The sequence below is a fragment of the Lagopus muta genome, chromosome 29 (assembly GCF_023343835.1).
Source record: "Lagopus muta isolate bLagMut1 chromosome 29, bLagMut1 primary, whole genome shotgun sequence".
NCBI lineage: Eukaryota > Metazoa > Chordata > Aves > Galliformes > Phasianidae > Lagopus > Lagopus muta.
The window spans coordinates 1,914,553-1,939,249 of NC_064461.1; the positions used below are offsets into that span (position 1 = coordinate 1,914,553).

The 24,697-nt window shown below is 62.7% G+C and overlaps 3 protein-coding genes across 12 annotated transcripts; all 3 read left to right on the top strand.

Annotated features, from left to right (window-relative positions):
* The first annotated feature begins 4 nt into the window (after positions 1 to 4).
* C29H1orf43 (chromosome 29 C1orf43 homolog) lies at positions 5 to 5,624 on the top strand. The gene is made up of 7 exons (XM_048928998.1): positions 5 to 189; positions 3,746 to 3,847; positions 4,020 to 4,128; positions 4,241 to 4,294; positions 4,518 to 4,684; positions 4,777 to 4,835; positions 5,211 to 5,624. The coding sequence occupies exons 1-7, from the start codon at positions 121 to 123 to the stop codon at positions 5,407 to 5,409; spliced, it is 759 nt and encodes a 252-aa protein (XP_048784955.1). The 5' UTR covers positions 5 to 120; the 3' UTR covers positions 5,410 to 5,624.
* Positions 5,625 to 9,078: 3,454 nt separating this feature from the next.
* On the top strand, positions 9,079 to 9,886 carry LOC125685927 (tropomyosin-like). Its single transcript, XM_048929419.1, has 2 exons — positions 9,079 to 9,192; positions 9,419 to 9,886. The coding sequence occupies exons 1-2, from the start codon at positions 9,079 to 9,081 to the stop codon at positions 9,884 to 9,886; spliced, it is 582 nt and encodes a 193-aa protein (XP_048785376.1).
* Positions 9,887 to 10,817: 931 nt separating this feature from the next.
* Positions 10,818 to 23,947, top strand: LOC125685926 (tropomyosin alpha-3 chain). 10 transcript variants are annotated; one of them, XM_048929409.1, is made up of 10 exons: positions 10,818 to 10,997; positions 13,376 to 13,509; positions 14,176 to 14,293; positions 14,499 to 14,569; positions 15,325 to 15,400; positions 16,389 to 16,451; positions 16,531 to 16,600; positions 18,200 to 18,278; positions 20,066 to 20,135; positions 22,925 to 23,587. In XM_048929409.1, exons 1-10 carry the CDS (start codon positions 10,866 to 10,868, stop codon positions 23,000 to 23,002), a joined length of 891 nt encoding a protein of 296 aa, XP_048785366.1. In that variant the 5' UTR covers positions 10,818 to 10,865; the 3' UTR covers positions 23,003 to 23,587. The 10 variants fall into 10 exon arrangements, with proteins under 10 accessions (XP_048785366.1, XP_048785365.1, XP_048785367.1 ...); XM_048929408.1 differs by lacking the exon at positions 15,325 to 15,400 and adding an exon at positions 15,867 to 15,942; XM_048929410.1 differs by lacking the exons at positions 15,325 to 15,400; positions 22,925 to 23,587 and adding exons at positions 15,867 to 15,942; positions 23,594 to 23,947 and having other exon boundaries at positions 10,819 to 10,997.
* Positions 23,948 to 24,697: the final 750 nt, after the last annotated feature.

Consider the following 24,697-nt stretch of genomic DNA (forward strand, 5'->3'; position numbering starts at 1 on the left):
TGGGGGAGGGCGATCGGCTCGGTTTCCTTCTCGCCCGGCGTCGCGCTTCCGCGTCACGTGACGGGGGCGCGGGGCGGCTTCGGAGGGCGCCATGTTGTGCGGCCCCACGGCGGGCCGGGGATGGCGGGGGCCGGCAGCAACTGGCTGTCCGGGGTTAACGTGGTGCTGGTGATGGCCTACGGCAGCCTGGTGAGCGACGGAGAACGGGACGAGAGGGCCGGGGGGGACGTGTGGGGTCTGGGAGGGGACGGGCGTGGGGTTGGGCCCGGCCGGTGTGCGGGGGGGGCTGCGGGGCCGGGCCGGGGGTGGCTGCAGGGCTCCCGGCGGGCGCGGTGTCCACGTGGTGCCCCGTTGGGGTTTGGGGTCCTCGTGGTGCCGGGCTGGGCTGTCCGTGGGGCCGCGTCAGCCCCGGTGCGGCTGTAGGGCGGGGGGAGGATTGGGCTGGAGACTGAAGGAGCGCTTATAGGGGGGATCCGGGGGGGCTTGGGGTTGTGGGTGGGCTGAGGTGTGTGCTGGAGCTGCGGGGTCTGGGGGGGGGGTGTGGGGTGAGAGGGGAGGCCATGGGGTGGGAGCTTGGGGGTCCCTGGGGGGTGGGGATTTGGAGGGTAGCAGTGGGGTGGGAGGTTGGGTGGAGGTTTGGGGGGGTTCCCATGAGGGGGGGTTGGGGACAGGGGGGACGTGGGGTGGGGGTGTGGGAGGGGTACGGGGTGAGGGTTTGAGAGACAACCGTGGGGTGGGGGTTTGGGTTTGGGTGGAGGTTTGGGGGGGGTCCCATGGAGTGGGGTTTGGGGGGGGGGGGCCGTGGGGTGAGAGTTAGAGGGAAGGCCGTGGGGTGAGGGTCTGAGTGGAGGTTTGGGATGGGGGGGGGGTCCCATGAGGTGGGGTTTGGGGGAAGGCCATGGGGTGAGGGTTTGGGGGGGGTGGGGGAAGTCCTGTGGGGTGAGGGTTAGAGGGGAAGGCTGTGGGGTGGGGGTTTGGAAGATGGCAGTGGGGTGGGGGTTGGGGTGGAGGTTTTGGGGGGGTCCCATGAGGTGGGGTTTGGGGGAAGGCCATGGGGTGAGGGGTTGGGGGAGTCCTGTGGGGTGAGTGTTAGAGGGAAGACCATGGGGTGGGAGCTTGGGGGGGGTTCCTGTGGGGTGAGGGTTTGGGGTACAGCCATGGGGTGGGGGTTGGGGTGGAGGTTTTGGGGGTCCTGTGAGGTGGGGTTTGGGGGAAGGCCATGGGGTGAGGGGTTGGGGGAGTCCTGTGGGGTGGGGGCTTAGGGGGTGTGGAATGTGGGGAGGGTTTAGGAGGGATCTGTGGGGTGAGGGTTTGGGGGGGGGGTCCCATGGAGTGGGGTTTGGGGGAAGGCCATGGGGGGGGGGGGGGGGGAGGGGGGAAGTCCTGTGGGTTGAGGGTTAGAGGGAAGACCATGAGGTGGGGGCTTGGGGGGGGGTCCCTGTGGGGTGAGGGTTTGGGGTACAGCCGTGGGGTGGGGGTTTGGAGGATGGCATTGGGGTGGGGGTTGGGGTGGAGGTTTTTGGGGGAGTCCCGTGAGGTGGGGTTTGGGGAAGGCCATGGGGTGGGATTTGGGGAGTCTGGTGGGGTGTTGGTGGGGGGTCCCATGGGGTGAGGGGTTGGGGGGGGGTCCCTGTGGGGTGAGGGTTTGGGGTACAGCCATGGGGTGGGGGTTTGGATGGAGGTTTTGGGGGGTCCTGTGAAGTGGGGTTTGGAGGAAGGCCATGGGGTGAGGGGTTGGGGGAGTCCTGTGGGATGGGGGCTTAGGGGGTATAGGATGTGGGGAGGGTTTAGGAGGGATCTGTGGGGTGAGGGTTTAGGGGGGGGGGTCCCATGGGGTGGGGTTTGGAGGAAAGACATGGGGTGGGATTTGGGGAGTCTGATGGGGTGTAGGTAGGGGATCCCATGGGGTGGGGTTTGGGGGAAGGCCATGGGGTGAGGGGGGGGGGGGGAGGGGGGGAAGTCCTGTGGGGTTTGGGTTAGAGGGAAGGCCATGGGGTGGGGGCTTGGGGGGGGTCCCTGTGGGGTGAGGGTTTGGGGTACAGCCATGGGGTGGGGGGTTTGGAGGATGGCATTGGGGTGGGGGTTTGGGTGGAGGTTTTGGGGGTCCTGTGAGGTGGGGTTTGGGGGGAAGGCCATGGGGTGAGGGGTTGGGGGAGTCCTGTGGGGTGGGGGCTTAGGGGGTGTGGAATGTGGGGAGGGTTTATGAGGGATCTGTGGGGTGAGGGTTTGGGGGGGGGGGGTCCCATGGGGTGCAGTTTGGAGGAAAGACATGGGGTGGGATTTGGGGAGTCTGATGGGGTGTAGGTATGGGGTCCCATGGGGTGAGGGTTAGAGGGAAGACCATGGGGTGGGGGCTTGGGGGGGGTCCCTGTGGGGTGAGGGTTTGGGGTACAGCCATGGGGTGGGGGTTTGGAGGATGGCATTGGGGTGGGGGTTTGGGTGGAGGTTTTGGGGGGTCCTGTGAAGTGGGGTTTGGAGGAAGGCCATGGGGTGAGGGGTTGGGGGACTCCTGTGGGGTGGGGGCTTAGGGGGTATAGGATGTGGGGAGTGTTTAGGAGGGATCTGTGGGGTGAGGGTTTGGGGGGGGGGGTCCCATGGGGTGCAGTTTGGAGGAAAGACATGGGGTGGGATCTGGGGAGTCTGATGGGGTGTAGGTATGGGATTCCATGGGGTGGGGTTTGGGGGAAGGCCATAGGGGTGAGGGGGGGTGAGGGGGGGGACGTCCTGTGGGGTTTGGGTTAGAGGGAAGGCCATGGGGTGGGGGCTTGGGGGGGGTCCCTGTGGGGTGAGGGTTTGGGGTACAGCCATGGGGTGGGGGGTTTGGAAGATGGCAATGGGGTGGGGGTTGGGGTGAGGGTTTGGGTGGAGGTTTTGGGGGGTCCTGTGAGGTGGGGTTTGGGGGAAGGCCATGGGGTGAGGGGTTGGGGGAGTCTGGTGGGGTGTAGGTGGGGGATCCTATGGGGTGGGGGGGGGGGGGGAGGGGGGGGGAAGTCCTGTGGGGTTTGGGTTAGAGGGAAGGCCATGGGGTGGGGGCCTGGGGGGGGTCCCTGTGGGGTGAGGGTTTGGGGTACAGCCATGGGGTGGGGGTTTGGAGGATGGCAGTGGGGTGGGGGTTGGGGTGAGGGTTTGGGTGGAGGTTTTTGGGGGAGTCCCGTGAGGTGGGGTTTGGGGGAAGGCCATGGGGTGGGATTTGGGGAGTCTGGTGGGGTGTAGGTGGGGGGTCCCATGAGGTGGGGTTTGGGGAAGGCCATGGGGTGAGGGGTTGGGGGGGTTCCTGTGGGGTGAGGGTTTGGGGTACAGCCATGGGGTGGGGGTTTGGATGGAGGTTTTGGGGGGGTCCCATGAGGTGGGGTTCGGGGAAGGCCATGGGGTGAGGGGTTGAGGGGGTTCCTGTGGGGTGAGGGTTAGAGGGAAGACCATGGAGTGGGGGCTTGGGGGGGTCCCTGTGGGGTGAGGGTTTGGGGTACAGCCATGGGGTGGGGGTTTGGGTGGAGGTTTTGGGGGGTCCCATGGGGCGGGATTTGGGGAGTCTGGTGGGGTGTCGGTGGGGGGTCCCATGAGGTGGGGTTTGGGGTACAGCCATGGGGTGGGGGGTTTGGAGGATGGCATTGGGGTGGGGGTTTGGGTGTCGTTGGGGGGTCCCATGGGGTGGGGTTTGGGGGACGCCCTTTGGGCTGCGTTTTGGGGGGGGTCCCGTTGGACGCAGCTCTGTGTGCTGAGCGCCGTCCCTGCTTTGCTCCCCCAGGTCTTCGTGCTGCTGTTCATCTTTGTGAAGCGGCAGATCATGCGCTTTGCCATGAAGTCCCGGCGCGGCCCCCACGTCCCGGTTGGGCAGCACGCCCCCAAGGTCGGTTCCTGCAGGGCTCTGCCTCCAATGGGGCACGGCTGGGAGCTGCCGCCCTGGCGTGGGGACAAAGGGCTGCAGAAGGAACGGCTTCGCTCTGCTTGACGCCAGGCCTGGGCTGCGCTCGTCCCTGTGATCCCGCTCTGAATTCCCCTCTCGTTTTTCTGCTCTGCAGGATTTAAAGGAGGAGATCGACATCAGGCTGTCGAGGGTGCAGGATATCAAATATGAGCCCCAGCTGTTGGCTGAGGACGACAGCAGACTCCTGCAGCTGGAGACGCAAGGTGAATCCCGATAAGCACGGCGTTCTGCTGTCTTGTTGCTGGGCCCGGTCACCAGTTTGGGGGGTTTTTCTGTGCCCCGCTCAGCCCTCGGTTTGGTTTTTCTCTTCTCCAGGCTGCTATAATTACTTGTACAGGATGAAGGCGCTGGATGCGATTCGGACGTCAGGTGAGGGACAGAGAAGGGGGGGGGAGCAGGGAGGAAACAGGGCTGCGTTGGGCAGAGGTTGGGCTGTGCTTGGAGAGCAGCGGTCGTTAAGCCGCCCTGGCTCTGCTCTGGCATTGGCAGCAATTAATCGTTCATTGGAGGCGGCGGAGTGGAGGTTTAAGGAGCCGCCAACCTTCCGCTTTGCTCCGTGCTTCATGTTGCGCTGCGCCTTTTTGTTTTGCAGAAATCCCTTTTCAGGCAGAGGGCAGATACCCGAAATCTTTAATAGGGAAGAACTTCTGCGCCTATCTGCTGGAACTGAGGAACTCCAGCGGCTCCTTCAAAGGCATCCGCAAGGCCTTGATCGACGCTTTGCTGGACGGGTATGAGAACGCCCGCTATGGCACCGGGGTGAGTGGGGCTGCCCCTGGTCTGCGGCCCTGGGCAGGGCTGTCGCGTTGCTCCCAAGGCCTCTTTTCAACCTCTTTCCTGTTTGCGTGAAGGTCTTTGGGAAGCCGGAATACCTGAAGTACCAGGATGCTTTGAACGAGCTGGCGAACGTGTAAGTCTTGCTGCTGGGGTGCAGCGTGGAGCCTTTGGGCCTCAGCAACCCCTCCTGGTGCTGTGAACAGAGGTGTAAAAGCAGAGCCCAGGGTGCGAGGAGCCCGAGTCGGGCTGTCCTTCAGCTTTCCCTGCCCTTTATGTGTTTTGGGGTTTGTCACCGGCTCGCAGCCGCGTTCCTTCTTGCATCTTTGTGCCATGGGCTCAGCGCCGCCCCTGGGCCCGGCACAGAGGAACGCATCTTTGGTTTTCAAGATGTGAGAGCTGCTATCTGGGGGGCAGATCTGCCCTGTGTGGGGCAGAACCCACAGCCAAGCAGCTCCTGGGGGGGAGAGGCCGCATCCCCCCCCTGTGCTGATCACAGCTCTCCCTGCAGGACCAAGGCACGGGCAGGCAGCAGCCAGAGGCAGCACCAGTCGGCAGCCAAGGACCTCACTCTGTCCCCCGAAGTCTCCAACCCTGCCACCATCCAGGTCACCTACCTGCCTTCCAGCCAGAAAAGCAAACGTGCCAAACACTTCCTGGAGCTGAAGAGCTTCAAGGACAACTACAACACGCTGGAGAGCACGCTGTGAGCAGGGACCTTCCACGAGCCCCCTGCTGGGCACAGCAAACCCGGGGGGGTTTTGTGCCGGGACCAAGCAGTCGTGCCCTCGGCGTCCCCCTCGTGGGATGTGGGGCTGGCGGAGCCCCCCACTGGTGGAGCCGTGCCCCTTTGGGCTGCCTGGGACGCTGCAGGTGCTCGAGGCCGGCGGCCCCAACCCTGTGAATAAACTTTGGTTGGCTGTAACTTATTTATAAAAGACGTGGAGCCCGGCCGGCTCTCCGCCCTGCCTCTGTTTCCCTCGGTGGCCAGCAGGGGCTGATGCTGTCTGTCCGTCCTGTCTGTGTGCATCTCGGGCGCCGGAGCCGCTCGTCTGATCTTTCCGAGGGACGAACGCCCTCCTTTCCCCCCGACGGTGGGCGCCGGGACCGCGTGTAAATACTTTGTCGGCCTCGTGCTGCTCCGAGGAGCCGCGTTGGGCTGCGGGTTGTTCGGCGTTCAGGGACGCCTGGGGCAGACGCGGCCCTGCGGGAGCGGCTCCCTGTCAGCGGCAGCTCAGCATCACCGCACCGTGCGCCCCGTGGGGGGGGAAGGGGCTCCTGCCGCGGGCCTCTGCGCTCTTTTTAATTGCTCTTTAATAAAACCAGTTACCCCCGGCCCGCCGCGTGCTGCCGGCTCCGTGCCGCGGTTGCCATGGGGCCGTCGCCGCGGTGACGGGACAGCAGTGGGGTCTGTGCTGGTGCTGGCCGTGATGGCAGGGAGCAGCCGGGTCCCGTCCCCGCATGGGGAGCAGGTGGGGGTGGGCAGGGGGCTGCAGCTGCCGCCCCGTGAGGCTGGGCGTCCCGAACTCGTGGCTTTGGTTGCAGGTGGTGGCGAAGGCGGTAGAGGCCTGTGCGGAGTTGGTGCAGAGGTAGAGGCACGAAGGGGGTCGTGGGGGGGGGGGGGGGGGGAGGTGAAGGGGTCTCAGCGGGGGTCCCCACGTTTGTCTTGTCGCCCCGCGTCCCTGCAGCTGGGGGTTGGCAGCCGGGGAGCAGCGGCAGGAGATTTGGGCCACGTCCTTCGGGGCGCTGCGCTGGAGCCTGGAGGAGGAGCTGCGCCTCGCCGGCAAGGAGCTGACAGCGGTGGGTGCCCCCCGGGGGCTCCGGGCCCCCCCCCCCCCCCCCCATTTGGTTGCCCCGGGCTTCATTGCCGGCCCCACAGCTGCGGCGGGCGGCTCTGGATCGGCTCCTGCAGGACGAGCGGCAGCAGCAGCAGCGGGAGCTGCGGCAGTGCGGGAAGGCGTTCCACGCGGAGCGGCTGTGACGGGCGGGCAGCGGCGTCTCCGGGCGTCAAACGGCGCTCGGCTGGGAATAAAACGGTTGAAACAGACGGGGCTGCGCCCACCGGGCACCGCGTGGTTGTGGGGCGGAGGGGCAGGAAAGGGGGCAGGAAAGGGGGCAGGAAAGGGGGCAGCCCGGCCCGAACCGCGGCGCGGATCCCCGCCTGCGCCGCATCCCGGTGCCGGGAGGTGGCAGCACGGCCGCCTCTCGCGCTTCGCGTTCCCGCAGCGCTGCGCTGGGCTGCGTGCGATGCCCGCCGTCGGGTCGCTCCCTCGGCCCCTGCCCGCGCCCGACCTTGGTGTCTCCCGGCCCCGGGGCCCATCAGCGCTGCCCGGCTCAGCTTATTGACAGGGCCGGGGGCGGTGCGGCCGCCACCCCCCGCCAGCAGCCCTTCATTAGAGCTGCTGTCACCTCGCATCACGTCACACCTCACGCGCAGCCCCACATCCCGGCTCTGCTGCCACGTGTGTCCCTGCCGTCCCCAGAGCCGCCCTCCCTGCCGTCCCGCTGCCGCCCCCTGCTCTCCAGCCCGGGCCGTGTCCTTGTCCCCACATCCCCCCCTCGGTGGCTTTGCGTCCCCCCAACCCGATTTCTGAGGCCCATCGCGGCACCGACACGTCGTGCGCCTCCAGCAACGGCTGAGGACGGCCCCGATGTCCGTCCCAGATGGGGGTCCTTCCTCTGTGCAGCCGCAGCCACGTATGGGGCAGCGCAGGGGATGCGGGCAGCCCCCTCTTTGATCCCCTGGAACCCAGAGACAGGGGAGAGATGGGACGGCGGGGGGACGCAGGACGCAGCTCGTCCTTGGGCAGGGTCACACGCGGCCCCCGACACGGGGAGAGCGCCGGGCTGTGGCCGAACTCGTATCGACATCCCCGCTAATGACAGCAGCGTGTGACCGGGGGCAGCGGCAGCGGCGCGGGGCCATCGACCCGTATTGAGCGGAGGGGGCAGGGGGACATCGATGGGTAATTAATGGGAACGAGGCCACGTGTGGGGCCGGGGCTCTCGCCGGCCGCATCCCCCCACCGAGTGCGGCTGAGCGCGGTTATAAACAGCAGCCAACGGTGCCGGAGCCGCCGCCGAGACCCCCGAGCCGGGCAGGTAAGGAGCCGCAGTTGGGGTCCCTCGGCTGCAGCCGTGCAGGAGCCGCCCTGCGCCGTGGGACCGTGACCGCCCTGCCGTGCTGCGGTTCCAGCCCCGCTGCCGTTCGCTTCCTTCTTGTCCTCCAGATCCCAAAGGATCCCAGAGGAAACGGAGCGGCCCCACATTGCAGCAGACGGACCGGGAGCCCACGGAGCAGCAGCCCCACAGCGCAGGCCGAGCCGGGGCGCATGGGTGCAGAGCTGCAGGGAGGAAGGAGCCCCGGCACGCTCGGCCCCTTCTCTCCCCCTTCTCTTTCTCTTGCAGGGAGCTGAGCCTCGGGCCCGTCCCGCCCTGCCTCTGTCTGATATGTTTGATATTAGGTTGTTTTATTGGAAACCAACTAAATATCAAACATATTCTTACAGCGTCAGGGCCGCCCAGCGCCGCGTGCCGCCCGCGTGGGCTCAGCGCCCACCACCTGTTCCCCGATGCGCAGCGATGGCGCCCTGTGCCTCCTGCCCTAAATCCGTGCCAAGGAACTCCTGCAATCCTCCCCCCCCCCCCCCCCCCCATGCTGGGACAATGAGCTCCTGGGTGCCAGCAGCATCCCCTGCCCCATGGCTGGGTGCTGGGGGGGGGTCAGGGGGGTCCTGAGGGCTCAGCTGCCCCCCTGTCACCCCTGCAGAGCTGGACCATGCGGGCCGGGGGCTGCCGCCAAACCCCTGCTCTTCAAACAGCCTTGGGCTCAGCGCCCTTTGCCTCACCGCCCCCCAGGCGTGGGGAAGGACGAGGCTGGGGGCAGCGGGGTGCCGGGGGGTCACTGGGGGTGTTGGGGAACAAGGGGAGGTGAGGTTGAGCTGCAGCCGCCGAACCAGGGGGGCCAGGAGGGGGGGCCAGGACCCCATCGCCCCCCTGCTTTGTTGGTACGCATGGAGCTGCTGGGCTGGGACACGGCGTCCCTGTGCCACCAATATGGGTGTCCCCTTGCAGGGGGGGGCGGGCAGCCAGGACAATGCGGGACCCCCACCTGCCGACCTGCTGCTGCTTTTTATAACTGCCCCAGCTGTCCTGCAGGAGCCCAAATAAGGCCGCGGCCGCCCGGACCCCCCCCACGCCAGACAATGGGTCCCGAGCAGAGACTTTTTGGGAGCATGGGGGGGGGGTGGGGAGGGCCAAGAAAGGCAAAGCCCTGCGCCCACGGAGCGGAGCGCGCCCATAAACCGGGCGGCAGCGGGCAGCAGGGCCATTGAGTGCCGCCCTTCGCCCCGCTGCGCTGAGCCCCGAACCCCGCAGCCATGGAGGCCATCAAGAAGAAGATGCAGATGCTGAAGCTGGACAAGGAGAACGCCCTGGACCGGGCAGAGCAGGCGGAGGCAGAGCAGAAACAGGCGGAGGAGAGGAGCAAGCAGGTGGGGCGCGATGGGAGATGGCTGAAGGGGAACCGGCAGCTGGGCTGGGGCGGGGGGGTCCGCGTCCGATGGGGGGGTTGGGGCCATGCTGTGGGGCAGCCCCCCCTTCCAGCGGGGTGGTTGGGAAGGACTGAGAGTGGGGTGGGGTGGGAAGGAGCGCGTGGGGGCAAAGAGTGAATCCCCCCCGGCCACGTGGGGTGCGTAGTGATGGCTGTGGTGCTTGCAGCTGGAGGATGAGCTGGCCGCCATGCAGAAGAAGCTGAAGGGGACGGAGGACGAGCTGGACAAATACTCAGAGGCCCTGAAGGACGCCCAGGAGAAGCTGGAGTTGGCGGAGAAGAAGGCGGCCGATGTGCGTATGGGGGACGGGAGCCCCGGCACGGGGCTGGGGGACGGTCCCCAAAATGGGGCTGAGCGCAGGGAGGGGGGGTGGGCAGCCCTGGAGCTGGGCTCAGCACTCGGCCATTGGAGGAGGAACGACGCCAAAGAAGGACGGAGGACAAAGTGCACAGCGCTGCTATTGTTGGCTGCCGGGTCCAAGCAAACAATGGCACCAGCCGTGCTGGGTTTCACTGCCCGGCAGCCACGTGGCACCACGGCTCTGTTTGGCACCTGCAGGGCCGTCACCCTGCTGCCATCCCCGCTGCTTCGGCTGCCATCGCCCCCGCGGGGCAGCGCAGGGTGGGGACGCTGAAGCACCTGCGTGACCCCTTGCTGGGCTGTTCTCCCTCTGAGCACCACAATTTGGGGTCCTGGGGGTTCGTCGGCCCCATGGTTGTGCTGTCCCTCATTGGGAGGTGACAGAGGGCACCGCTGTGCTGTGCTCCCCGCATCGCCGGGCTCCATCCGCAGCGCTCGGTCACGCTTTGATTGAGGTCCGCACGCCCTGCATGAGTGACAACACGGGGATCATTGGGCTGGGGCTCATAGGGGGGTGTGGAGGGGGGCTGGGTGGGGGTCTGGGGGCTGCCAGTCCCTATTGGGTGATGTGGGGTGGGGTGAGGGGAGGTGAGAGGATTGGGGGGTGAAGGGAGGGGATGGGAAGGGAGGGGAGGTGAGGGGAGGTGAGGTGAGGGGAGGTGAGGCTCAGCACTGCCAGCAGAGAGTTTGGAGCAGAGCTGAACTGGGAATGGGGGCACAGCGGGGGGGTGGGCTGAGCTCAGCCCCCGGGAATGCACGGCCGCCGCTGTGCCCGTATAAGGCCTGCGGAGGGCCCGGTGCGTGGGGCAGAGCAGCGCTGGCAACTCTACGGGGTGGGCAGGCGCCGCGGTGCGGGTCGCGGCCCGGCGGCCACGCTCACCTACGGGCCGGGCCGCGCTGCCCCACGGCAGCCCCCGATGCCCCGCACGGCCTGGACAGGGCGGCCACCACAGCCCCGCGCGGCACGGCCCGGTTCGGGCTGTCGCCGTTCCCGCAGGTCGCTTCGAACCTCCCCGGCCGCCCCGCCGCCCGCTCCCCTCCCGTTCCCTCGGTTCGGGCCCCGGCCCGCCGTAGGCCGCGCGGTTCGCGCCGTCGCCAAGGCGACGCGAGAGGGGCGCGGCGCTTCCGGCCGCGGCCGAGAGGAGGGGGGGGAGCGCGGGCGGAAGTGACGTCACATCCCGTGCGGCGGGGCCGGGGCGGCGGGTTCCGGTATTTCAGGGCGGGGCGGGCGCGGCGCGGAGCGGAGGGGGATCATGGCGGGGGCCACCACCATCGAGGCGGTGAAGCGTAAGATTCAGGTGCTGCAGCAGCAGGCGGACGATGCCGAGGAGCGGGCGGACCGCCTGCAGCGGGAGGTGGAGGCCGAGCGCCGGAACCGAGAGCAGGTGGGGGTCGGGGGGGGCGGCGGGGTTTGCGGGGGTCCCGGCGGGGCTCCGTGGGGCCGGGCTGCGGTCGGCCGCTGTCACCGAGCTTCGCTTTTTTTGCCCCTAAAATCTGGGCGGTGCCGCTGGGGGCTCCGTCCGGGCTCCGCGGTGCCGTTCCGGGTTCCGCTCCGGGCTGCGCCGCCTCAAGCGGGGTTTAGGGTCCCGTAGGGGTCGGCAGGGAGGGCGGAGTCGGCCGCGCTGTGCGGGCACGGCGGGGTGCGGGGCGCCGGGAGGGAACGCCGCGCTGCGACCGGGGAGGGGCGGGCGGGGGTCGGCAGGGAGCGGCCGGTCCGCAGCTCCGTCCCGGTTTTGGGGTGCCGCCGTGGGGTGCGGGGGGTCGCGGAGCTCTGCGGAGCCGCTCCGGTGCCCGGAAGGAATGGCGGCGGAGCGGCGTTCGGGGCTGACGGCGGAGCTGTGCGGTGCGGCCGGGCCACTCCCAGCCCCGCGCTGCTTTTCTTTGCAGCCACATAAGGAATTCTCCCGTACTTGCGGCGTTGTCATGGCGACGTGCGTTGCTCGCACCGGAGCGCCGCTGTGTGAGAGCGGAGCCGTGCTCAGCCCGCAGCCCCGGCTCTGCTCCCCGCGCCCTGGGAAGCGATGCTGGCCGGCTCTGCCCTTGGCTTGGCTCCCTTCTCCGGGCTTTCTGACTCAGGCTTCGCTTCCTGAAGGAAATGGGGGGTGATGGGAGGTGCCGTGGGGCTGCCCGGAGGTGTCACTGCTGCGCTGGCTGGGCTCCGTCCTGCCCGGCGGGATGAAGAAGCGCTGCCTGCAGGAAGGCGGCCCGGAGGGGAAGGGGGGCTGGGGATGGAGGAGCGGTGCCTCCGTTTGCTGGGAGGAGGAGGAGGTTCACCGGTGTGAAAGCTGCTCCTCTCCTGCTCTGTGTCGTTTGGTTCCTCTTTGAGCAGAGCGCTTCCTCCTCCGAAGCAGCTCTGGGTCGGTGTGCTGTGCATCAAAGTGCTGCGGGTTTCCATGGTGAAGAGCAGGGTGTGCCTGCAGCCGAAAGCAAAAGTGCTCCTGCATCCTGCTGGGGGGGGGAGGGAGGCAGGGTGTGGGTTGTGGCAGGCCGTGCTCTGGCCTCCTTCCTTGGGCATGGCTGGTGGGCTCGGCGTGGCCTCGTTGCTGGAGGCTGGGGTATTTTGTATGTGCCTGCTGTGTGTTTGTGTGCTGGGCTCTGCGGTGGATCGCTGCTGGGAAATGGCTGTGACCGCCTCCATTTTGGTAACGGTGTGGAAATCCCGCTGAAGGGGGTGCTGGCCGTTTTTGGGGTGTCCCTGGGGCGTCGGTGTCCCCCTGAGGGGACATGGTTTTAAGACTAGGGGAAATGGTTTTAAGTTGAAGGAGGGAAGATTTAGGTTGGATGTTAGGGGGAAGTTCTTTACTAGGAGAGTGGTTGGGCCCTGGAACGGGCTGCCCAGGGAGGTTGTGGATGCCCCGTCCTTGGACGTGTTTAAGGCCAGGTTGGACGGGGTCCTGGGCAACCTGATCTGAATGTGGATGTTTGGTGGCCCTGCCAGGCAGGGGGTTGGAACTCCATGATCCTTGGGGTCCCTTCCAACCCGGGTGATTCTGTGATTCTGTGAGGCTGCCTGCAGGCTCCGCTCAGGGCTTTGTGGAGCAGATGTGGCTGCTGGGGCTGTTGCTGGAGCTCTGGGGGTGGCGGTTCTGAGCTCTGCTGCTTCACTCAAACCTCGGTCACCGCTGTGGTCGCACCCTGGGCGATGAGCTGAGCCCGTGGGCTCCCAACATCGTGCTGGCACGCGTTGCTGGGCAGTGGCTCCCAGCCTGGCTTGGGCCTGGTGAGGATTCTGCTCTGTGGGATCAGTGAGCGCTGCTGGCCGGAGCCCCAGAGCTGCGCTGTGGCCCCTCAGCGGGGCAGGCAGAGCTCTGAGCACAGAGCCGATCATCTTCCTCGAGTTGCTGTTGAGAGGGGCTCAGATTTGAGCAGCGCCGGCGTCCAGATCGCAGGAGTAAACTGACTTGGTGCTAAATGCCGGCTGTCACGGCGCGCTGGAGCAGCGGATAAATAGGGCTGATTGATGGCCTGGCAGGATTACAGCAGCTGTGCAGAAGAGACATTAGTGTAAGTCATCCACTTAGTGTTTATGGCTTAAACTGTCACGTCAGCTCGAGCTGACAGGCGAGAAACCTGTGTGGCAGCGGCTGCTGCGTGCGTGAGCCCGTGTGAAATGTTGCAAGGCTTATCTCGGAATGCAGGGCTCGGTGTAAGAAAGTGGATGCAGCTCCTCCGCTTGGTTTGGGCTTCCTCCGTGCTGCTGCTGTCCCCCAGCTGCCCTGTGCTGCTGGCTGCAGGCTCAGCTGCCCTCCTTGCTCCCCCCCAGGCTGAGGCAGAGGTGGCATCCCTGAACCGCCGCATCCAGCTGGTGGAGGAGGAGCTGGACCGGGCCCAGGAGCGCCTCGCCACCGCTCTGCAGAAGCTGGAGGAGGCTGAGAAGGCCGCAGATGAAAGCGAAAGGTGAGCAGGGGGAGGCTGCTGTGCTGTCAGCCATGCTGGGGTGTCCCTGGATGGGGCCCCGTGCTGTCGGCATCTTCAGCTTCTGAAGGTGGGGAGCCGGTGCCACGGCGAGGCTGGGTGTGGGAGGACCTGCTGCTGGAGCGGGGCTGTTGGCCTTCAGGGAGCCGTGGCTGCTGGGTTCCCTCCTGAGGGAGCAGGGGGGAGGCGGAGGAGCCCCTCCTGCTGCTGGGAGCTCCTGAGCTGGGAACGTGGTTTGGAGGGGAGCGGTCCCAGCAGCGTTTCCAGTTGGCTGATGCACTCCGCTCTGTAGCGCACAGCCTGACCTGGCTGCTGGCTGCCATCAGGATTCGGCTTTCCCTGTGCTTCAGCCTGGAAGTGCCTGACTTGCCTGCACAGAATCCCTCCTGCCCTGTTGTTCCCAGCAGTGCTTCCTGTGCTCCAGGAGCGCAGTGAGCTGCTGGAGCCGTGCTCAAAGCAGCAGTTAACTTTGAGCAGCAGCAGCGCTGCTTTCCCGTGCCGTCCTCTGCCCTCGGAGGTGTGGTGGCTCAGCAGGGCAGCGCTGTGGCTGGGAATGCTGTTTGCTCTCTGGTGTGCATTCTGCTGCCGGATGGTGGGGGTTTGTTTTAGTCATCGCTCTCCGATGTGTTTTCTTTCTTTTTCGGGCAGAGGCATGAAAGTCATTGAAAACAGAGCTCTGAAAGATGAGGAGAAGATGGAGCTGCAGGAGATCCAGCTGAAGGAAGCCAAGCACATTGCAGAGGAGGCGGACAGGAAGTATGAGGAGGTGAGAGCCCTGGGTGCTGTTGTGCTGCTGATGCTGGCCAGGAGAGGTGGCTGCTTTTCCTGCGCTCTGTGCTCTCAGTGTGGAGGACCTGGCTCACTTCCCCCAGCCAGCGACTCTGGCAATGCCAGTGGCCCCTGCAGGTGTTCCCAGGCGACCAGAGCGGCGTTCGTCTTCCTTGCTGTGAACTCCGATTTCTCCCTCCCAGGTTGCTCGGAAGCTGGTGATCATAGAAGGAGACCTGGAGCGTACTGAGGAGAGAGCTGAGCTCGCAGAGTCGTGAGTAACCTGCTTGCATGTGACTGGCACGTGTAGCTGTGCATGGGAACTAACACCGATGGCATTTCTAACCTTGTTACACAAGGCCTGAAGTACAGGGTGGGCTCAGATCTCCAAATGGAAGAGCTGGGGCTGATCTCCTGCTCGGAACAGGATGAGATCCACTGAGAAACATGGAGTTTGTGTGCATCAAAACCAACACGCCGTGCCTCGCGTTGCACAGAGATGTTCAGACCTTTGCACGAGTGCCTCTGTAGCTGTTGAGGTCGGGCTTTCAAGGCTCGTAGGCACCAGCGCTGCGTTTGGTCACTGGATGCGCACACACCGCTGTGGGGCACGTGGCGCTGAGCCTAAAATGGCCGAGGGCTCCTTCCCTGTGGAGCAGAGAGCGGAGCTGGGGCTGAGGCTGGTCTCTGGCCTCCTTCAGCGTTTCCAGCCATCACGGGGATGTTTGCACTGCTGAGTAGCGAGCTGAGCTCCTGCTTGGAGCAGAGGTGGCAGATGTGCCGCTCAGGCTCCTTTCGTGCGCCTCCAGGAGCTGCCCAGGGCCGTTCTGTACTGCGGGCCTCGTCTAACAAAGCCAGCACGTGTGCAGCAGCGGCGCCGTGCTTCCTGCCCAGACACGCATGTCGTGACCATGACTTCTTTGTGTTTCTCCCCTGCCCCCTTTTTGGCTCTGCGGTGTTGTGTTCTTGGTGCTCCTTTTGACCCTTGCCCCCACCTGGCTTGTGCCATCATGTGAACGTCACTAACAGTCGTGTCCGGGAGCTGCAGGAGCAGATCAGAGTGATGGACCAGAACTTGAAGTGTCTGTCTGTTGCCGAAGAAAAGGTACTAACCGTTCCCTCCTCGAGCCATTAAACCAGAACTCTCGTGGACTTCTGCGCTCCTTCCCTCAGCTTCATTGCGTCCTTCTCTCTCCTGGAATGTTCTGTCCTCTGTCCTGTCTGAGTGGTGGCAGCTGCCCATCTGTCTGTCGGAGCAGCTTCCCTCCTTTCAGCAGAACAAACGTGCAGCTTCTACGTGAGGACTCCAGGTCCCGGCTGTGCCGCTGGCTGCCTGGTGCCCGCGCTGGCAGCGTATCCAAAACATGACCTTGGAGGCTAGAAGGGAACTTGCTTTCTGCAGAAGTGCTTCAAAGCAAGGTCCCATCCCGTCTGATCGCAGACAGTCTCCTGAAGAACTCCCTGCTCTCCCCTGCACATGGATTCACTTCTCCTCTCTCCTGTCTTTTCCTCCCACTTCTTTTCCTTTGTTTTTTTTTTTTCCTCCCCTCTTTCTTTACAAAACCCCACAGTAAATGTTCCGAGCTGGAGGAGGAGCTGAAGAATGTCACCAACAATCTCAAGTCTCTTGAGGCTCAGGCTGAGAAGGTAGGGCTACTTTTCCAAGGGCCAGAAACGTTTGCTTTGCTGGAAGGGTGCGTGACAGCAGAGCATCCACTGGGATGGAGATAATGCAGCTGCAGCCTTAAGCGAGGAGAGCCGTGCTTGCTTTCCCAGGAGAGGTGGTGGATTTCAGCACAGCACTGATCTGACTGTAGGAGCTGTGAGTGCAGGAGGTCTGCCTGCGCCCCTGCCTCGGGGCGGCTGGGACGTTAATGCTGCTGGGATGAGTTTATCCTGTGTGTTACGTGCATGGTGTGGGACTTGCTGTCTGACCCAGCCCTCCTGGAGCGAGGGCTCAGAGTTTGGAAGTTTGTGGGCATGCGTACTGCAGTGGGGAGCTGAAGTGTCCCTTTGTAGCTGTAGGCTTTAGGACAGGAGATGCACGAGGCCGCCGAGGGCTGCAGGTCACCGATTGCTTTCCTTCCCCGCAGTACTCCCAAAAAGAGGATAAATACGAGGAAGAGATCAAGATCCTGACCGATAAACTCAAAGAGGTGAGCGGTGGGGAGGCTCAGGTGGGTCTGCCCTGTGTGGCAGAAGCCGTCGCGCTGACTGCCTCGCTCCCGTCTGCAGGCGGAGACCCGTGCTGAGTTTGCTGAGCGCTCTGTAGCCAAGCTGGAGAAGACCATCGATGATTTGGAAGGTACATCTTGGGGAGGGGAAGCCAGGGAGCGTGGTGATGAGTGGGGAGCTGAGAACAACTGCCTCCCAGGCAGCTGGGGAGCGGCGGTGCTGCTCTGAGTCGCTCGGAGCGAGGCTGAACCCATTGCCTGGGTGCAGCTGGTGCCTCCGGGCCACGATCTGCCCTGGCTGCGGCTCCTTGGCTGCGCTGAGGCGGCCCTCGAGCTTCCCAACGCCCTGCCTGATGGCACAGATAGCGAGAGAGCGGTGATCTTGGCTGTCCTGTCCTCAGGAATGTAACTGGATTCCCGTGCTCCAGCTTAACCCCATTTAAGGAGTGGCACAGGGGGGAAAAAAACCACCTGAACTTGCAGGGATTGGTTACGATAACATTCTTTTGTGTGGAATTTGCTGCTTGTGGCCTGTCTGCAGACAGCGATACTGCAGGCAGTAAGGAACCAACCCTCAGGCCTGAGGCTCCCCAGCGTCAGTTCAAGATAAAAGTGCCCCTAATTGCCAGAAGTCCTCTGGTCTGGCTGATGCTGGGCTCCTTTCCTCCTCGTTTCACAGTACTTCAGGAGCGTTCCTGCTGCTGCAGCCTCTCCTCTCTCCCAGCCGTGCAAGGAGAAAGCTCCAGCTGCCTCCTCAGATCCGAGGCTGTGGATTCTTCCATAGATAGCTGTGGTGGAGCAGCCACGCTGGCGAGCCAGAGCTCTTGCAGGCCTCCTGCCACAGCATGGGCCTTAGCAGCCTTTTAGTGCCAGGTCTTGGAGATGGAAAGCCACATCCTACAGCCCGAGTAAAACTCCTGGGTTACTCCAGAAATAGCAGCGTTGTCAGCAGAGCTGTTCCAGAACTGCAGCCAAGCAGCAATCTGAGCCACCCTGTGGTCCAGGGGAGCTGAAATCCTCCCAAGTCCCTGCATGCTGCCCTCGAAAGATGTTGATTGAGCGTTGGCTCCTTCTGGCATTGCTGCTGAGGTGACCTAGTTTATGACAAGCGATAAAATTCCCCGGGCCCTGGGAAGCTGTGAATGCCACAACATTGCAGCCTGGGCAGGAACCTGCCAGCTCTGCGCCATTGGGGAGCACGGCGGTGTGAGATTCAAGGCTGCCACCCCCGTGGAAGGTGGCAGTGCCCAGCCTGCTCCATTATCTGATGAGAGCCCAGGTGTGGCCCTTCTGTTGGGCTCATCCCACGGGATGGGAATTCCCTCTCTTGCTCACCGCTGTTACTTAACTGACTTCTCCCAAACAGGTTTTTGTATTGAAACCCAAGGTGAGAACAGAGCCCTTTGCTGATCCGTGCCCTCCTCTGGTTTAGCAATCATCTCCTTAGGTGGAGCTGCCCTCCCCTCGTGGCTCATGCTGACCTGGCCGAGCGGCTCGTCCTCATGAGCCGTGGGGTCTGAGCTGCTCAGGCTGTCCTCAGGCCGTGTCAAACCTCCCATTCCTTGCTCAGGCACCAGCAGCCACGCGGCGCAGTCGTGGTGGCTCCCATCTGACTTCATTTGTCTTCTGGTCACCAATCCCACGCTGCTTTTCCTGCCCCAGGGTGTTGGAAGAACTCCTGTGCCTTCCCTCATTGTTTCCCTTTTGTTCTCCTCCTAAACCTCTTCTAGATGAGCTCTATGCCCAGAAACTGAAGTACAAAGCAATTAGTGAGGAACTGGACCACGCCCTGAATGACATGACTTCCATGTAAATATGAGCTGGCTGGTGTTTGCCTCTCGCTTCAGCAGGCTAGACCGCCAGAGCTTGCTTGGTTTGCTGTGATTTTCGTAGCTGGAGAATCAATGGCACCGTGTTGTTTAGGTTACTTCTACAGATCTGTGCCTCCGGGATTGTGGAGGCTGCCCTGCAGCATGCTGCCTTCTAACTGTAGGGCCCTGGGAGCTGCATGCGTAACACCGAGAGCTGTGCTGGCCTGAAAGGGTTCTGACTCCAACTCTGAGGAGTGCCGTTTCCAGTCCCCCGCTGCAGAGGCTCCCTGCGGTGCCTCAGTTGCCCGCTGGAGCCGCCAGGCTGCGATCTCAGGTTCCTCCGGGGAGAGGAGCAGCTGGCTGGGCTCTGTGGGGATTGCCAGGCAGCCTGCAGACGGACTGGACCACGATCTGATCTGTGGAAGTAGCTGAACTCGTGTTTCTGCAACTTTGCTCCTTGGCTTTGCGTTGGGATCGGCGGTGAGTTGTGCTAACGGCCGCTCTGCGCAGTCCTTACCACTAACAGGGGAGGTCAGGGATCTGCACTGTGAGGAGCCCTAACGCAGCACCGAGAGCCCCCAGCCCAGTTTGCCGTGCACAAACACTTGCATTTCTCTTCAACCCGGTGTCTCCTTCTGTTTCACACAGATGAATCTTGCGATTCCAAACTCCACTTTGGATTTGCCTTTCTGCTTGGTGGCTTGTTCTGCACCTGCACCCTGCACTCACGCTCTCGTCATCTCGCTCTGAATTCCAGCACCTTTTTTCCCACTCACTGTGCACAGGGCATCCCTGGGAATGAGCTGTCGGGATGCTGAAGCTTGACGGCGGCAGCAGCTCCCGGTTACGCTGCACTCGCTGCTAAACAAAGCTCCCTGTGTTTGAGCCGTGTGCCAGACACTGCCGTGCTCTGAGGGGCTGCCCTCTGCCATGTCTGCGTGTAGCTGGGAGCGCGTTGTTCTCATCTGCATATCTTACGGAGAGCCATAAAGCGCCTTTTGTATTTCTCTTGCCTCTTCCTCGAGCATGATGTCACCTTTTTAAAGGAAAAACAACTCTTGTGTGAATAGAAGAGCTGGTGCTGTTGAGAAACGGGTTTCTAGTGACCACTTGCTGCTGCTTTAGAGTAACAGTTGCGATGTTGCCCTCACGCTGGTGTCGCCCCCCGGGCCGTGGTGGAACACAGCCTTGGTTAATGCGCTGGATGTCTTGCTGCGGGCGCGTTAGCAGCTCACAGATGCAAACTGCAGCTCTGCACGCTCTGTAGGGTGCAGGAGGGGCCTTGTGTCGGAGCAGGGCGTCCTCCAGCTGTGTCTGTCAGCCTGGCTGAAGGCGCCCCTCACCTGTAGCGCTCCTGGCCTTGGTTGTCACTTGCTGGCTTGCAGCGGGCAGCCGCCACGGCTGGTGAGGTGTGAGCTGCTGAACACCGCGTGCCTCTGGCTGACCTCCAGCAGGGCAGCAGCAGTCTGGGTGCTGTGTGTGCAATGGGTGCAAACGGCTCCTGCTTCAGGGGGCAGAGCTGCAGCAGTGCCGGGGGGCTCACAAAGCACAGCTCAGGCTCCTGCGTGGGGCTGGGGGTGGCGGAGGAGCCTTGGGGGTGGATGTGGCGTACAGCAGGACACTGAGCACGGCTGCAGGCACGTAACACGTCGCTGCCGGTGTGAGTCTGGAGTCTTTCTGGTTGCTCTGGGACCGTGAAAACTGATTTGCCTCTTGTAACTCTGTGCTGCCTCGCGGTGGCTTCTCCAATGCTTCTTCCTTCCTGGATTGGTTCCTCTGCCACAGGGCCCGAAGAGCCCTTCAGGAATCGAGCTTTGGTGAAATGGGACATCTCCCCTGGTTCCCCGAACCTCAGGTTTGTGCACAGCCTGCTCTGCACACACGTGGCGCTCCCAGTCGGCACGGTCGCACGCTGAGCCGTGTTAGGGCTGTCCCCTGTGTGGGGCAGGGGAGGAGGAGGCACTTCTGTGAGGAATCCCAGAGTAAGAGCTTGGGAAGCTCTGCAGATGTTGGCTGGATGCTTTGCGGAGCTCTACTCCCAGAAGTGAGAATCCTTGTCGGTACCCAGCTGTGCAGCTGAGGTGGGGGGTCTGGCTGTGTGGGGGGCGGCCTCTCGTCACCTCCTGGGAGGTGGAGGCTTCCAGCCAGCACTGCCTGCCAGTTCTCCCCGCTGGAGGTGGCACGGTGCTCCCTGCCCTTGTGAAATGGCCTCTCCTCGAGGGGAGGTCCTGCCTCTGGGTTTTGTTACCTGCTCCCATGGAGCGGAGCAGGCGTTGCAAACCACGTTCCTGAAGGCTGGGCTGCGGCAAGCCCGTTCCCCGCTCATCCTGGTGGAACTCCACAGTGGGTGGGTGATGCAATTCCTGCCCTGGGAGGTTTTGGGAAGCTTCTGGTCTGACGGGATTGCAGGGCTTGTGCAGGCTGGTTGCCACAGGCTGGGCTCCCGGTGCAGGATTGCTGCAGGCGCAGATAAGCCGACCACGAAGGGTCGTGGGGCTCCGCGTGGCTGTGAGGCTGCCCTGCAGGCTGGGAGGGGAGCAGAGCAGGTCAGGCATTGCTGCAGCCCTGCAGATGTGAGCGGCCGCTCCGTGTTCGGAAGCCGTTCCTGAGGTGTCAGGAAGGTCACGGTGATGACTGCAGTCGGATTCTCCCTCACATGGGCGCCTTGTCAGGGCTCTGCCCACGAGCAGTAATACTGCCTGGGAGCTGCTGTTGCCCCAGCCTCTGGTTGCTCACCCTTCCACTGACTGCAGTTTCATCCCATCTCTTCAGAGATCCCATCTCTTCCCATCCCATCAGAGACCCAGGCCCAGCTGGGAGGGTGATGTTGGGAGCCTGCATGCAGGGCAGGCTGGTGCTGGTGCCCCCCTGCAGCACAGCTTCCCTCTGCTCCTGCTTGGGTTGCAGCAGGGTGGAAATTTCAGCTCCTCCAGTCGTTGTTTTGTCCCTTGGTGGCTTGGAAGGGGGGTCAGTCAGCGCTGCCACCCTCCGTCCTGCAGAGTGGGGTGCAGCTGGGTGAGGAGAAGCTTCTCCCCTGTGTGCGGATGTCAGGGTGGCTCGGGGGGCAGGGAAGGCTGTGCTGTGACTGCTCAGGGGAACACCTGAACCTTACGTAGCCAGGCCTTGCTTGGGAGCAATTGCTCCTAGATTGAAAGTAACGAGGAACAGCGCGGCCCTCCTGAGGTCGCTGGAGGTTCCTGGGGTCCCTGTAGCACCTGCAGGGTGTGAGGTGTGAAGGCAGCAGCTGTGCTTTGTGCTCATCATGGTGTGCTGTGTGTCACCGCAGCTATGAGGATGATTTCTGTCCAGCTGGAAGCTGTGGCCTAGGCATTTTTTTCGCTGCCTGGAATCCCCCAAGTGCAGGAATCGGACCCTGGGAGGTGTTTGTGGTTCAGCTGCTGTGGGACTCTTTCTTCAGAGCCCTCCACGGGCTTAAAGCACATCCCACATCCTTCTCCTTCCCTGGCTACGGTGCAGCCCAGCCTGCAGACTCTTCTGGCGTTCTCCCTTCCTTTGCCTTCCCAAAGCTTCCACTTCTGCCCGCACGTGGCTTCCACTGCGATCTTCCCGAGCTCAGAAGCAAATTAGAGCGCAGTAAACCTTTGTTCTTCCCAGCTTCCTCTGTGCGATAGGCCGCGCTCGGTCCTCACAGGCAGGCTATGGACGTGCTCCTCTGGCTGCTCTACTAACCTGCCCTTTCTCTCTTTTTCTCTCTTCCTCTTCTTCCCCTCATCCTGTTGCTGCTGCAGAGCGCCTGTACAGCCAGCTCGAGAAAAACCGCCTGCTCTCTAACGAGCTGAAGCTAACGCTGCATGATCTGTGTGACTGAGAAGGGGCCACTAATGCCATTAAGCGAGCTAATGGCGACCACCAGTGCTGTGGACCACACTGAGATCTGAGCACTCTTAAGCCTGGCAGACTTGCAAATTCTATGCAACCGCTGCTGTTGAACGGGGCAGTTGAATTTCTTCTCTAACTTATTTTAAGAGCTTTTTAAAAAATGATGATTATTATTATACAAGTAACCTGTATTCTCGGTGGAAAACCTCTCAGCCTTGGCTGATCTTTCAGCAGCCCTGTTCACTTGCACAGGGGGCTGCCTGGCTCCTCCAGGGAACCAGAACGGCTGCACCCACCCAGAGAAGGGTGGTGTGAAGTCAGGCTCGTGCCTGCTGGAAGATGCCTGTCGTGGGCTAGAACGTAATTACTGTTAGCTGACTGACTGTAGGATTTCCTGCTGCATGGAATGATGGCTCCTAACAATAAATGACTGACCTCGCTGTCTGTGAGATGCCGCACACCTGTAGTGCTTTCCTGTGTAGCCGAGTCGACCTCAGAGGTCTGGGGGAAGCAGTGGTGCCTGGGGCCTCACCTCAGAGCAGCTGTGGAGTCCCAGGACGGGTTGGGGAAGCTTGCGGGTGTTTTGAGAGCAAGTCTCTGAACCTACAATGTGAAGCTGTGTCTTGAGCGCCCGCAGGGAGCCCTGAAATGCTGCAGTAGTTAGTGCTGTAGGAGAGATGCTGCTTGCTGCGTGTGCCGTGTGCTGTCTCTGACCCTGGGGTGGCTGCAGCCCCTCCCTGCCCCTCTGGGAGGTGGAGAGCAGCTCTGAGCACCCGCCTGTTCCTAAAGGCCGTCTTCCCACAGCGTGGCTACCCGGCGTCCCGAGGCGTGGATTTCTTCAGTGGTATGGGTGGGCTCACCTATGGAGTAAAGCGCACCTAGAGTGCTAGTTGCTGATCTGAGCTCTCCTCCTGGCTTAAGGACAATGTGAGAACCGACTGCGCGAGCTGCCCCGAGCCTCGGGCAGAGCTGCAGCACCCCGCTCCTACTCGCTCACTGCCTGCTGTTCGCGCTCTCCTTGGTGGTCTGCTCCCTGCTGCTAGGTAGCAATGGTCCCGGTGGCCAGCTTGGCATCTCTATCCTGCGCTGGGGGGGATGGGGGCACAATCGGTTGTAATCCTAGGGGCTGGTTTCTTACGTGTGTTTAATCCTTAAGTTGCTCTTGGGTGGCTTGCTGGGCCACGGGGGCTGCTGTCTGAAGCATTGAAGCCCCGGGGGGAAGCTAGCTGCAGTCTGAGGCACCTGCATGCACAGTGCTGCCCACAGCAGTAGCTCAGAGCGCGTCCTGCGGAGCAGCAGCGGCGTGAGAACGAGGGCTGCAAAGAAACAGGTAAACTCCAGAGCTGCTCACTGCAACCAGCCAGGCACCCACGGTTTGAGAACGCTGGGACGGGGCAGGCGTGAGCTTTCTTTGGCCGAGGTCTCTCCGTTGCCTGAAGCTGACTTGTAACTCTGCCTCTTGCTTCCTGCCAGATAAACTGAAATCCACCAAAGAGGAGCATCTCTGCACGCAACGAATGCTGGACCAGACCCTGCTAGACCTGAACGAGATGTAATGGAGCCCCGCTGCTGCCTCTGCCACACGATGCCCGGGGTCAGCCCAGCCCCCGCTGCCCTCTAACCCTTGGGCTCCGTTTCCTTTCTGTTGCCAACTTGCCCCAATGCAGCTCTGCTTCTTCACCTGGGGGTTAGAGGTCACCGGGTTGGGCAGAGCTTCACACAGCGTAATTAAGGGAAATAAACGATGCAATAATGTCGGGGGAGAGCATGTTTGAGATGTACACATTTTGTAACTACCTTCTTTTTCCTTTTTTTTTTTTTTCTTTTGTAGCAACCATTGTAAACATTCCAAATAAGCGATGCTGGTGAGCTACAAACAAAGCTCTGGGCTTTAATTTTGGTATTAACCCCTTGGAGCCCAGTTTGGGGGAGAGGAGGTGGGAGTGGGGCTGGGCTGGGCACGCTTTGCTCTGAGAGCTGCTTGCCAAACGAGCAGTTCCATTTCTCAGCTTTAAGGTAACTCTGTGGAGAAGCAATTTGAGCAAAAGCAGGGTTTTTTTTTGTGTTTTTTTTTGTTTTTTAATTTTTCCCCTTGTTCTCCCAACAGCTCAAGCTGTTGGGTCGGTGGTTGTTCCCTTTTCCTTCCCCGGTGTTTCCCTTTCCTTTCTCACGGGTTCCACGCAGCCGTGGCTCCCGATGCCCAGGGGTGGCTCTGCCTTCACTCAGTGCTTTGCCCCTCATCCCTGGGCTCAGCCTGACAGCTTCAGTCCTGGTTTTCTCCAAGCAGTTCTGCCTCCCCAGGCAGAGGCCTTTCCCTCCGGGCCCGCAGAGCTCCCACGTCTCACCCTGTGGTGTCTGTGAGGCCGAGCGCAGGCAGGCTGGGCCGTTGCTGTGTGCTCATCGTGGTTACGGGGCCAATCTGGAGGAAAAAAAAAAAAAAAAGCAAACAAAAGAACCATGTCGAGTGTTTTGATACTAAATTGAGAACTTGTCTTACTGTCTTTTGAAATAAAAAGCGATCTCTCCACACCGTGTGGCCTCGCTCTGTTCGGTGTGGGGGAGCGCTTGGGGAGGGGG